We start from the raw sequence: 14472 nt of genomic DNA, 5'->3' as shown, positions 1-14472 counted from the left end.
TTTTGCTTGACGTCCATTGTCTTCGAGATTTGTGCATGCGACTACGGGCATTAGATCCATCACATGGTCTTCATTAAATACCCTGTGCCCTTTATGCTTGTGGGATTTCCAAGATTTGCGGGTTTAGATGAGCCTGACGGCAGATTCTCCCATATCGACATGCCTCCGCTCCTGATGTTCACACAGGGTGACAGTATAGCTTTGCAAGGATATGGCACGAAACGATTTCAACAAGCAACGATGACACAATAGCTACGTGTGTGGCTGTGAGAATGTAGTGCAGTGTTGCCTGTCTTTTGCGATAGAAAGCTGGCCGCCACTAGGAGAACTCTTCCGAGTGGTTGGGGAGGGGGGGGGGGGGGGGGGGGTCACCCAAGTATTGGCGGGCCCGGAGAAGAATCTTCTCACTCATAGCTTGCCACTTGGCTGCACGCACCTTTGTTTAAGTCTTCCACCGGCCCGTCTAAACCCAGCCAAATTTTTGCCTTTGAATCTCCTCGAGATCCACACCCTCAACAGTCTGCCTTCGATGTCATGACTGGGTCTTGATTAAACACCCCGTCCCATTTAGTTATGAGGCGGATCCAGCGCAAGCTGATAGGATATGTAGCAGTGTTTCACCCTGTAGAAGGCCGGCCATGTGGGCCGATTCACTGCACGCTGCAACTTGGTTTCCCTGCAGCTTGTTCTCTTCGCCCAGTGTGGCTTTGTCTTCTCGCCTAATTTTCCAGCTCCTCTCTATGCTTCTATGGATCCTTCCATAGACGATCTTTGGTACTACGACCTTCACACTTCTTCCCCTCCGCCCTCCCATGAAGCTGTAACCGCTTCTGTGCCTCTCCTTCCTTCTCTTCAAGAGGAAGGCAGCCCGAAAATGCAGCAATTGCGCAAAGTCTTTGACGCCATGGACTCCGATCACGATGGAGAGCTCAGCGGTAGTGAGCTCTGCGTCTGGATGAAGAAATTAGGGTTAACATTTACAGAAGAGGGCATGCTGCGCATGGTCAACCACAGAGATGTTCGCGGGTGCAGAAGATTGGATTTCAAGGAGTTTGTTGATCTTAACAGAGACATTGAAGCTGAGGAAGATGTTGTGAGTACGCCAGATGCAAAAGAGGCCGCCCATCAGAAGCTCCTCTTTGAGGTTTTCAAAGTGTTTGACAGAGACCATGATGGCCTTATCTCCCCCAAGGAGCTCTCACTCACTCTCGAGGAACTCGGATTCATCAAAAAGAAGAGAGAAGACTCAGAGTATGTCAACATGATCAAGCATATGGATTTGGATGGTGATGGATGTGTGAGCTTCTCTGATTTTCAGAGCATGATGGATCATCAACAAGAGTAAGTGATAGTTGCAATTTATGTACAGAACTCTATTATTGCCATTCCGGCTTGTGCTTCAACTCCATCAACATGGCATTGCGTGTTGGGAGGTCTGTGTGCCAACACACGCTATGCACTTATGAATGTGTTACCGTATATTCGCTGCCTACCTGTCATGGTTAGCACAAGTTTTTGCATGCGTTCAAGTTGGTCTTTCTGTGTAGAACTGTGTAGAAGGTAGGAGATAAGAGTTTTTTGTGTGTTATGGTTATGCTTGGTGTGTCATAGGATGTGTGTACGCTCGTCTTGACTTTTGACAGGTGCATGTGGCTTTTAGCATATGCGCATACTCTAATGAGGTTGTGCATCTTCATATCTATGTGAGAGAAGAGGTGGGCACTTTCCTGAGATGAAAACTTGAGAATTTTGTCTTAACATCTTCAAGTAATGACTAATTGTGCAAATTACGAGAAAACTCAATGGCAATGAGCCATCAAAGTGCCAGTGGCAACAAAATTATCTCTCTCTCATTTTGCCAAGAGAGAATAGTGCAGATCTAATTCTTGCTTGTGCAAGTAATTGTCAGGTGCCATGTGATAACACATGATTTTTGTAATAAGGAAGAATGTTAGTCAAAGCTCACTACCTACTGAAATTTTAAGAACTCTTGCAAGAGTGGATGAGCATGAGGGCTTATAACATTCATTTGCCTTCTCAAAAATCCCAAAAAGGCTGAATCTTCATGTCCATACCCAAGAGAGCGTTTTGCCAACATGTTACATTTGACTCTCTTAAGCACTAACATAGATGATATTACAGTTTGGTGTATGTGTGAGTTTTTAACCTGTCCCTCGATCTCATAACATTGTCACTCTCAACGTTATCACTTTGGATGTTATCAAAGAAAGCAATGGAGAAACCTCTTCCACTCCCTACACCAACTTTCATAATGTGTTCAAAAGCATTGTCTTCAATGCGCATGGAAACCAAAATCTCAAGAGCAGCATTCTGGCTAACATCTCAATGGGCTTCACCAATTTTTTTTGGTGAAGAAGGGTGGTCCTTTGCGATGCGCATGCACATGTGTGTACAATATCGAGCACTGAATGCTGTTATGACAAAGAATAAGTGTTTGCTACAAAGGGTTCATGGACTATTTGACAAGCTACAAGGGGTTCATGAGCTATTTGACAAACTACAAGAAGGCATGCAATACTCTTCAAGGATTTCTTTCCATTTGGAATATCATCGTGTGTGTCAAGTCTCGTGATGCACTTAAGACGGTGATGTGGATATGTTTTAGCTATTATCAGTTCTTGTTTATGCCATTTGGGCTAATCAATGTCCGAGTAACCTTCAAGAGTTTATGGATGGTCTCTTGCATCCATACCTTGGTATTATCCCTTGCTTGTGAATAGTCAAAACGTTCCTAAAAAAACTCTTGGCTATGGGGCATGCAACGCTCTTCAAGGATTTCTTTCCATTTGGAATATTATTGTGTGTGTGAGGTCTCGTGATGCACTTAAGATGGTGTTGATGATATGCTTCAGGTATTATTAATTTTTGTTTATGCCATTTGGGCTAGTCAATGCACAAATAACCTTCAAGAGATTATGGATAGTCTCTTGCATCCATACCTTGGTATTATCCCTTGCTTGTGAATAGTCAAAACTGTTAGACTTACACCACTTTGTTGCTTCACATGTCTAGGGCATACTTGTACGGCTAGTATGTCTCCGAGCTGGCGACCCATAGTCTAGGTTGTACCTGGTCCAGTCGCTCGAGTTTGGGGCCAATCGCCCACTATTGTTCAGGCATCCACATATATTTCAATATATCATTTTTGTGTTGGGTTGTGGGGATTTTCATCAGGCCTTGCCCTATCTCCCCTTGGGCACCTATTTATAGGGCCAAGGGGGGTACCCACTTCCGTCATACTGATTGTACTGAGGGTCTTCTACTCATGGTAGTCTTGGGAATTGATCGCCCCCTCTTCACCATCTTTGGCGTTTGTGGTTCTCTCTCTCTCTCTCTCTCTCTCTCTCTCTCTCTTCACCTTTTTTTTTCTTTTTCCACCCTTCCATGGACCCTCAGTCTTTAATTGATATGTATCAGACGGAATCTTTTGTACTGTTTTGCTTCTGGTCCCATAGGTCATATATGACCTCCGTGGACGATAATTCAATCTCTCTCTCTCTCTCTCTCTCTCTCTCTCTCTCTCTCTCTCTCTCCCTGCTCGTTGCTCCCCTTGCTCGGTATCTTCTTGAAGCTCCAAGTGTTCTACAGAGTTGTAGAACTCATCTTCTTCTTCATCTTCATTTTCTTGGATCACACTCACTACAAAGTAAGGAACAACATAATAGCCATTTTCATCACAAAACAATGTTGTTGGATCGTCTTGAATAGCGCACACATCAAGAGTAGCCAAGATGTGTTCCCATTCATGTGGCTCTAATTCTTCCTCAGGAAAGGGTTTTGGGATGTAATCCCTATTGTCAAATTTTCTTTCTAGGATGTCTTTCTCTCGCTTTCAACTTCCGCATTGCGAAGCTCCACACATCCATAGCTCTTTAGGCTTACCCAATCATGTTGGAAGTTCCGATTTTGCTACAATAGCGGAATCAAACTCTTCAACCGATGTTCTCGTCACATCCTTGTAGCTATGGTCTTTCAAGTTTATCATTGTCGCGGTTTCCATATGTCTCAGGTATATATAGTCATATCCCCAATCTTGGACCATTTTCGATTGTCTCATGAATGGTTTTCCTAAAATGATATCATAGTTGTTCTTCTTGCCAAAGTCAACAATAGCAAAGGTTTGCTCATATTCAATGCCACAAGAAGTAACAACTGCTTTTTTTAACAGTCCTTTGGGCCTTTCCACGTGTCTATTTGCAAGCTACAATTTTATCCTTGTAATACTCACTGTTGGTTTTTTCCAATTTTTTTCAGACCTCTTTTGTTGCGATGGAAACACCGGCTCTACTGTCGAGGATTGCCATGGTTTTTACATCTTGAAATTCCATGGGAAGAGTGGCGTTCCCATCTTCTCTCTCATAGAACTCACTAACCTTGTTTAGTGGTACTGGTCTAGTATTTAGCTAAGGTATTTTCAACTTTTTGATCCCTTCTTCGATTTGAGTCATTGGTTTTTAACACCAAATTTGTCTAGGCATTTTCCCACAGTAGTCCACATGTTTGGTTGTATTCTGAGAAACTCGGCTAACGTTATCATACAGGTGACTGGTATCGACAAAATGTCTATCAGCCCTTTTGAATCGATGATCTTGTTGGGAGATAGTCTCTGTGATGGAACCAGAATAACGTCTGACTTTGCCTTGTACTCTCCCGTATAAGATGGTAGTGTTCTTAGGGAATGGGGTTGACTGTCCATAGACTGTACAGATCCTTTGTCTCTCCAATATGACTCCATTTCTAGATTCATTTGAGATCCAGCTTCAAATTCCTTTATTGGTGGAAGAGACGTTCCTCTTCTATCACCCGTTCGGTTTACTCGTTTTCTTAGCTCACTTGTCTTCATTGGCCTCTCTGACTTGTTTTCACAATTCATCAATACCATCTATTTCTTTACAACTGTCAGGTATAGCTGTGTGAAATCCCTCGGAAGTGTTATCCATGGTATTCAATACTATCCTTCGTTCTAATGCGGGGTCCTTGAGCTTTTGTCTATACTCATGACTGGAATCTGGCTTTTTTTGTTCTTGTTTTGGTGGGATTACTGGTGTAGGTGGGACAGGGATCACACCCTCATGTTTTTCATCTGGTGGTTGTAGTAAAGCTTTGGCTTTTTGTTTCTTACACATTTCAAGCCTATTCTTTTCTAGTTTCGTATATGGATATATCATCCATCTCTGTTCTTGGGTTTGGTTGTTATTGAGCCGTGTTTCATAGGCTTTCAGGAGGACGTCTAATGGCTCATTAACCTTTTCTACCAATATTGATCCTCCCAAACTAGCACTTCTTGGTTTCTTATTTGTGGATGGTTCTTCTAGAGGTTGAAACATCTGCTTAAGAGAAGGTGGAACCATTTTCTCATGTTGTCTTATCTTCTCTTTAGCTTGGATAAGCTTCCCAGCTAGGGATCCTAGCTCTCGTTCCCTACGTGATTTCATTCTAGCCTTTCTAGATTTCCAGTTGTTCCGTTTGCTTTTGGTTTTTTGACTAGGTACGTCGGTCTTTGGCACATGTCTCTAGACTTGCGTCAGTTTCTATTTTCTCTGTCTCTGGGTTCTCAACAGCTTCCTTTTGAGCTTGCGCTCTCGTAACTACTTGAACTGGTATAAAATTTTTATTTTTTGAGCTACTGCGTAGCTGAACAATTCCTGAGACATTCATTGTGATCTCACTGACTCGATTTGGGTCTTTGGGACATTTGGGGATCAAGTGAGTGATACCACAATGAAGACAATAGGCATTCATTTGAGTAATCTCCATCTGAGGACATTGTTTGATCAAGTGGTTGTCACGGCCTTTGTGACAATCTATCTCTGGTTGAGGATCTTCTTCTTGCAGCTCCTCTTAAGTCTCTATTAGCAATGAACCGTAGTGTCCTTTGGTCCATCTCGTATCTTCTTTCTTTAGGTCTAAACGCAGGAGGTTGAGGTTGTACCGGTCTCATCACTCCATTTGTTTCTCTCATCTTCTGTCGCTTTGAAGGGCATTACCCGCTTTGGTGATAATAATACACTGTAGCTGGTACTAGTGCTTGTTTATTGGATCGCCCCATCATTTGTGTGTATCTCATGTCTGTAGGAAATCTAGCACCCGACAATATAGGTTGTTGTCCTAAGACAAGCTGTGGCCTTGAAACTCCTACCGGACCTGGCGCATTCTCCATTGCGTATCTATGAGGAGGAGGTGCTAATGGAATAGGTTGTACATACCTTCCCCTAGAATATTCCATGCCATACTAACACTCTTTTCTTGTATGGTTTGTTTATTCTCCCTCAATTTCGCACCATAGAGATTCTTGGAGGTCAGATTTGACTAGAGGAGCAAGTCTATAAGCGAATCCTTCTATAAGCTTCATTTTCTCCCTAGATACCTCTGGATTTATAGTGGGTTGGGTTCTTGGTGAATCATTCCTGTGAGAAGATGTGTCACTCTCACTCTCAGTATCAAACCTTCTTAAGGTTTTGCTCTGATTTGGATAGGAGTAAGCTATTGGGGGTGGTGATGGTACATATGGTCCTTGAGAAGGCATGTCTGTCCTCTCTGTAATAATTTCATCTCTTGTTATTTCTCTAAAAAAGGGAATCCAAGTGGAATTCTTGTAGGAATTTTCGTGTTTGGTGAACGTATTTGTGGTCCTCCATTGACCAAATGTCCACCTCTATGAAAGTCATGTTCTATGGTTGCATCTGGGTACATCCATGGTGGCAATGTACCTAGGCTTGTGTCAAAATGTGGATAGATTGGCATTCTAACACTCCTAACTTGTCTAGCCATACCTCTAGTCATAGCTACAAAAGGATTGGTAGATTGGCTTTCCATCCTGATGATCTTAGCTTTCTTAATGTGAGGCCCACTCAATATTCTCAAGATACTCCTTAACAAGCACCTTTGATCCTTGATCAAGTCTCTCAGAAGTCAGGAATTTGTGACTCTTTTGGTCTCTGGAAACTAGTTCTGGGTACCCTAAAAGTTTGGATTTAGGAAACCTGGAAAAATTCAGCTCGAAAATTTAGTCTTATTTAATGTCCACAAGCTTTTCTCCTGGCTATACCTGACTCAATTTGGAATTGTCTATCAAAAGTTAAAGCAGTTTTGGTGAATTGCACTTGAAATAACACTCAAAATAGTTTCACGATTAAGGATATTTGCTTGTATCTTGACTAAATGTGACCCAAATTTGTTGAAACTTGGTCACTAGGCTTCTTTTATGCTGGCAAACACTTTTGTGAATTCAGATGTAACTTTTGATTTCTACTTTGACACTAGAGACATTATATGCGTATAATGTTTATGTGCTCAGAATTTGACAAAATTTGGTATGTTGAGCTCTCCTTGACGTCCTCTACCCACTGTAAGTTTTAGTTTGTGAATTTAACCTTTACTTTGACACTTGAGACATTATACACGTATAATGTCTTTTGTGGCAGAATGAAATGACTTTTATTCCATTGATTCCTTATCACTCAAGCAACTCTTAGCAAGTTTCAAAATTCAATTTGGACATTTTTTGAGCAAGTTAAGACCAATACAAACCTGAATTTGCAATTTTTTGTCTTTTGCTCTTTGCAAGTCCAAATGAGCTCCAAATTCTATGAAATTTTGGCCGGGGACTTCTTTTATGCTCTAAGACACTAAGGTATACTCAAATGTCTGTTTTGACCCAGATCTGGCCTATGAGACATTATACGAGTATAAAGTCTTTTGGCTCAGAATGACATGAAATTTTGCAAACAGGCTTAAAACATCATTTCCAACCATCCCATGTGGTCAAAAATGAATTTTGACTTTCAGATCTGGCCTTGAGACATTATACGCATATAAAGTCTATGTGCTCAGATTTTGACAAAATTTGGTATGGGAGTTTGTCTTGTTGTGCTTTACACCCTGGTATGCTTATATCTCAATTTTGGTCTCTAAAAGTGTCCTTTAGACATCATACGCGTATGATGTCTAGCTGGTCAGAATAAAGTGAGTTTTACTCTAGAGGTTCCTCACTACACTGACAACTCACTAGAGGTTCCTCACTACACTGACAACTCACAACAAGTTTTAGAATTGAATTTTGACATTTTTTGAGCAAGTTATGGCCAATACAAGCATTCACTTGATTAGATGCGTCTTCTTTACAAGCTCAAATGTGCACCAAATTTGTTGAAATTTGGCATATATGCTCCCTAAATGATGTAGATCTTAACGGTACACCTAGTTGTAACTTTTGACCTCATATCTGGCCTCTAAGACATTATACGCGTATAATGTCTTTTGCTTAGATTTTAGTTATGTTTCTACCAGAGGTGCCCCTTAATGTGTGGAACAAGAATATGTGCTTATAGCAAATTTTGGATGTCAAAATTGCACAAAATCATCAATTTTAGGGTTAGATCCCTTGAAAGAGTAAAATCCCCTTAACTCTCAATCTATAAGCCCAAATGAAATGAAATTTTGTATATGTGCTCATCACAACATGCAGAAGATGGGTATAATAATGTCAAAAGTTCATTTTTGCTGCCAGAATCATCCTTGAGACATCATACGCGTATGATGTTTGCTGATAAATTTTTGGACATAATTCATCCATAAGCATCCCCAAGTCTCTAGCACTGTTTTTCAAGTACTTCTACCAAATTTTATGAAAAAATGTGCTTAGAATATCAAGTTTCTCTATTTTCCTGTTTCCGACACTCCATCTTTTGTCTTTTGGGTATCAAGAGTTGGTCAAAACTCTAGTTTAATATATACTAAGGGTAAAACCCCCCTTCTGAACACTCTGGTGCAGTCAGATTTTCAAAATTTTGTCTCAGGATGGTGCTGGAAACATCATACGCGTATGATGTCTACTGTTTCAGATTTCAGATCTATTTCTATTGTAAGTTCCCCTTACCATCAGCAACATGTACATGTGTTTACAACAAAATTTAAAGCTTAAAAGTGCTCACAAACACAAGTGTTTGCTTTTTCGGTCACAACCACTCTATCTTTTGGATTTTGGTCCCCAAATTTATGCCAAAACTCCACACTCAAGGTGCTCCTAGGGTAAATGATACCTTTTGAAATGTTGATAACCTCAGATTTTGCAAAATTACCTTGCTGCTACCCCTTGAGACATCATACACATATATTGTCTACTGGACAGTTTTCAACTTTTTGCTTTCCCAAACTGTTGTTTGTGGTCTCTATAGTTGTTTTGATGGCTTGTGCAATGTTTTTATCTTTTTTCAAGTTCCATAGAGGTTGTTTTCAGTTTTTTCCGCTTTTGACTTCTCTGCTCTTGTGTTTTGAGTGTTTTATGATGACCAAACTTCAAGTTTCAAGGTGTTACTAGGCTATAATGACCCTTTTGAACACTCTGGTACAGTCAATTTTCACGGTTTTGGTCATGCCCCTTGAGACATTATACGCGTCTAATGTATAAGTTTATAGAATTCCAGTTTTTCTTCACAGAATCCTTGCACTTGCTCTCTTATATGCTCATCACCAATCAGTCATGAAAAACTATCCGCAGAAAGCTGTTTATTGCATTTTTTCCTCAAAAGCAAACTTTTCAGAAATCATGAATGCAAACAAGCACTTAGTAAATAGATCAATGATGAATAAATCTAAATCAAAATTAGATTACTTACCTAAAGCTACTCCTATAAATCATATGGGGTTTTGCATCTATGAATAGAAAAGCGCTTCAATGCCACACACGTATTAGCAAACGCTTTTATCACCTCACAAACCACTTGACCACCACCAACAACTACTCTAATCTACAAATCCTAACTAAATCTTGAAGGGGATCGGGGAGCACCACAGATGGAGAGTGAGAGAGAGAAGGAGACACACGACACAGATATGGGTGGGGAGACTCAAAAGAGTGAGCAGCCCCCTATACACTTATGCTATGTATAAGGTATACAAGTCAGTGGGCGCCCAAACTCTGGGCGGCCGGGCAAGGCACAGACACCTATACCCCAACAACCTCCCACTTACAGGCGACTGTGCCTTTAAGCAAGAGAACCTAGTCTAAAGACTACAAAAGGCGAGAGAAAACCGCTCTCAACCGATGCCCACTGGCTATCTGTGATCGTGTGCATCCGGCTGTCCTGCTCCCGTGTAAGTCCATACACCACCAGACATACCGCACACGTACTGCAAGTATGTACGCAATACCTGCATATCTCCCTCGTGCACTATGCCATCATCAGTCAACAAACGACTGACAACCCCAACTGCAAATGCTCCCACTGCAGCTGCGATATCCGGTCTCAAGATCAGCATCTCATACATGAGACCACTGAATGCCGATGCAATGCTAGCGGGCCCTGCTAGCTTTAAGGAGCATGCATCAACATATATATCCCTGGCAATAGGCATCTCTGACTGACAAGGTGTGTCAGCCACATGCATCTCCTGACTATCCGCAAAAGACGCATCAACCTGTCGTGCAACCTCAGAGCAAACCAGCTGCTCTAGGTGTTTGCTGGAAGACATATCCTGCACAACTATATCCCCATGCTCACTGTCGAGCATAGAAAGGAATGATTGCATAATCGCTGACATCTCAGTCTCCTCTGCAATCATCCACTGCAAACATGACCACTCAATCTGCTGTGACTCACTAGAGCTCTCATGCTCTAACTCCGTATGCATAGACTCTTTCACAACGCCCTCCTGTCGTGACTCACTAGAGCAAGACCGCTCTACCTATCTATCCTGCATAGAAGTATCTCGCACAACTGACTCTCTGCTTTGCTCAGTCACTAGCAAAGCATGCATATCTGACTCTATCACCTCTCTGTGTGACTGCTCAAGTCGTGCCCCAACTGTGTGCACAACGAGCTCACTACTCTGCACTCCATGCAAAGCACCCTGCAACCCATGAGCAAAAGAGACTGTCCGGGTCTCTCGCTTTCTGCATGGCTGTAACAAGATTGAGACTCGACCATTTCGCACCAGTACTACGTGCAATGGGTACCATGTGCCAACTCTAGCACCTCTTGCAATCACTAGCGAACCCAAATGCAACGCAAAAGATCGCTCAAGCAGCGATACCCGACATCCACTATCCCGTAACTGTTTGACTGAGATCAAATCCCGTCTCAGATCTGGCACATAACGCACATGACACAGGGTAAATCTCATACCACTGGGCAAGGACAAACATACGTCTCCTGCACCCTCAATGTCATACACAACACCATCAGCCATGTGCACACAACCAAGTCTCCCACTAGAAAACGTGCTAAACCACTCATGATGCGACGTGACATGGAAAGTAGCATCTGAATCTAGTAACCAATGTGAAGACAACGTGCAATCCGATATGCAATCCGTAGACATAAGATCGTCTAAAGACAAGCTAGATGTAAATGTGACATCGCCGTCACAAGCATACTCAGTAACCACCGTACTGATCTCACTAGCATTTGTCATGCCCAAATCTGCATCACGCATATGTCGCCTTCGTTGTCTCAAACGCCTGAAACATTGACGCCTAATGTGCCCTCTATGTCCACAATGCCAACATGTCAAGTCTCTATGCCGTCGAGACTTGCGTGTGGGACCAATCTCTGCAATGGACATAGAAGTGGGACTAGACTACCTGTAGACATGGATGTCGCGTACATAGCATGTAAACTCTGCCATAAAGCATGAGTTGTAGTCTCCCTCGAGACCTGCCAGTAAACGGACTCAACTAGATGCAAATGAATCGTAGACATGGCTAACTCATCAAGATCCTGCCAATCATCATCACGCATAGATTTGGGCTTCGCCGATAAACCACGCAAGGGTTTATCTTGCCCCAAATCCGTCAATGCAACAAGCATATTCTCCTTCCAAGCAATAAAATCTGCACCATCAAACTGTGTCAGACCATAACGCTGGAAGTCAAATAAAAAATCAGCCATAAGGCTCGCAAAAGCGCAACCAACAATGAGTAGCAAATGTCAACCAAATCAGCCCTAAACTGGCTCGTATCGCATCAACAAAAGTCTGCAAATATGGCTCAAAACCTGATGCAAAATTGCACCAATAACCGTGCAAAACCTTGCACAAAATCACAAGTCAATATGACTCGAATCCGGCTACCTAGCTCGTAGCCACACAAGCATACATCACAATATTCACTCCTATGAGTGTGCCAAGATAATTGTACGCCTGTCAAACTGTGAGCTAATCACCAAGCCCACACTGTACGGTATCGATGCATACACACGCACAAATCTCCCACCTGCAAAGAACACCGCACGCAAATGCTGAGTGCAACCCACAATCTCTACCTAGATCTCATAAATGATACGCATAAAACTCATGGGAAAATTTCGCCAGAGTTTCGACGCACAATGGCTATTAACACAAAATAACCAGTGTCCTGCAAGCTCAATACAATGAGCAATCAATGCGCATCAAACTACACTCAACATACATGCATAAGCTTTGCAAACCTGTGTCCAACAAATGTTCACAAAGAGTACCAGAGGTGACCATACATGTCATCTACAACCAGCCTCTGCACTTGCTCACAAGATCTACTGCTCACCACATAAGCATACATAAAGCATTACCCGCTCAAAGACCATGTATGCAAGCCACAACACTGCGGAAGAACCACTCAACTGCAATTGGCAACACCTGTGGGAGTACTAGACTCAACCTGTACCTGGGAGTCAAACCCGATCTTGTAACACCTGATTTGTGCCTGTTACTTGCAGTGTGCACGGGTAAGCTGTCTGCAACAAAGAAAACAACAGAGCCCAAAACTGTCCTGAAAAACAGTCTCCGTGTTTTTAATTTCAGACCCACCTGCACTCCGAATCAGAAAATGATTCCTTCTACAAAGTCGTAGAGCTTGAAGCTAGATCCGTTTTGAACCAAAAAGTTTTGGAATTGGAGTTGTGTAGCTCAAGTTATGAGCAAAACAGTGGACTACTGTCAAACTGTCAAAAACTGAATGACTTTCTTATGTGCTTCTTTGAGCTCATAGAAAGGCTCAAACTCACTTCCCACCTCGATGCGTGAACTGAATGCATCAATCTCACAATGCTTCCATGTCTATGGAAGCTCCAAGCTCCAACCTGTCGTCGATGTAGCCGTTGCAAAGCTTGCCGAGAAGAGGGAAGATGCTGTATATAGTGGGCTGATCTATAGAGGAACTGTGGACTGATCTGTGAGCACTAGGAAGCTCCTGAGAGCTCTCCTGCAAGCCTCTGCATGGTTTTCCACAAGCCTCCTCTATTTCTTTGCTCAGATCTGTGACCTCTCTGCCATAGAGGACGAGTTCATCACGAAGCCGTCTATCTACGCTCTCACACTTGTCGCTCTGATACCAATTGAAGGGGATCGGGGAGCACCACAGACGGAGAGTGAGAGAGAGAAGGAGACACACAACACAGATATGGGTGGGGAGACTCAAAAGAGTGAGCAGCCCCCTATACACTTATGCTATGTATAAGGTATACAAGTCAGTGGGCGCCCAAACTTTGGGCGGCCGGGCAAGGCACAGATGCCTATACCCCAACAAATCTACCTAGTCGTAGACCCTCGGCAAGACACACGCTTCCTGGCTATCCACTTGATCTCGGAATAACCTCTTCCTGATCTACTTAAGAAAAATGCTTTCTCTAGCCGAAACTAAAGCAACCAACCATCACACGAGTGTTTGTGGTCTACTCTCTCTCTCTCTCTCTCTCTCTCTTGCTTGCTTGCTGCTCCCCTGATCCCTTGCTGCTCGTTGCTCTCTCTCTCTCTCTCTCTCTCTCTCTCTCTCTCTCTCTCCCTTGTTGCCCTGCCCCCGTCGTGTGCACTCTCTACAGTCCCATCCCCCCCCCCTTTGTTGCTCGTGTTTAGAGAGGGAAGGTGCGGCACGCCCCTGCGCACGGGGGGGGGGGGAGAGGGGGGGAGAGAGAGAGAGAGAGAGAGAGAGAGAGAGAGAGAGAGAGAGAGAGAGAGAGAGAGAGAGAGAGAGAGAGAGAGAGAGAGAGTGCCGCTCCCCCTGCTATTTGAGTGTAGAGAGAGTGTGGAGGGAAACAAAAAGCATAGAGAGAGAAAGAGGGAAAAAAGTAGGTAGAGAGAGAAAGTTGATTTTTCAAGCGGAGAGAGAGAGAGAGAGAGAGAGAGAGAGAGAGAGAGAGAGAGAGAGAGAGAGAGAGAGAGAGAGAGAGAGAGAGAAGTGAGTAGCATAGAGAGATAAAGTTTGCGAGCGTAGAGAGAGAGAAGTGAGAAGCGTAGAGAGAAAGTTTGCAAGCGTAGAGAGAGAAAAAGAAAAAAAGAGAAAAAAGCATAGAGAGAGAAATAGATGAATAGCATAGAGAGAGTCTCTGCCGGTGGAGAGAGAGAGAGAGAGAGAGAGAGAGAGAGAGAGAGAGAGAGAGAGAGAGAGAGAGAGAGAGAGAGAGAGAGAGAAACCTTTTCTTCACTCCTATACCTATCCTATTGCGGCCTTTCAATCATGAGAAAGCGGAATGACAA

The 14472-nt window shown here is 43.0% G+C and overlaps 1 protein-coding gene across 1 annotated transcript; it reads left to right on the top strand.

Moving 5' to 3' along the window:
* Positions 1-484: 484 nt before the first annotated feature.
* LOC147432949 (uncharacterized) lies at positions 485-1490 on the top strand. Its single transcript, XM_086492697.1, has one exon. It carries the CDS (start codon positions 749-751, stop codon positions 1343-1345), a length of 597 nt encoding a protein of 198 aa, XP_086348823.1. The 5' UTR covers positions 485-748; the 3' UTR covers positions 1346-1490.
* The last annotated feature ends 12982 nt before the right edge of the window (positions 1491-14472 follow it).

This window comes from Adiantum capillus-veneris, chromosome 20, assembly GCF_014529385.1.
Source record: "Adiantum capillus-veneris isolate H3 chromosome 20, ASM1452938v2, whole genome shotgun sequence".
Classification (NCBI taxonomy): domain Eukaryota; kingdom Viridiplantae; phylum Streptophyta; class Polypodiopsida; order Polypodiales; family Pteridaceae; genus Adiantum; species Adiantum capillus-veneris.
Note: the sequence above shows the minus strand (reverse complement) of the source record. Positions and strands in the feature narration are given on the sequence as shown.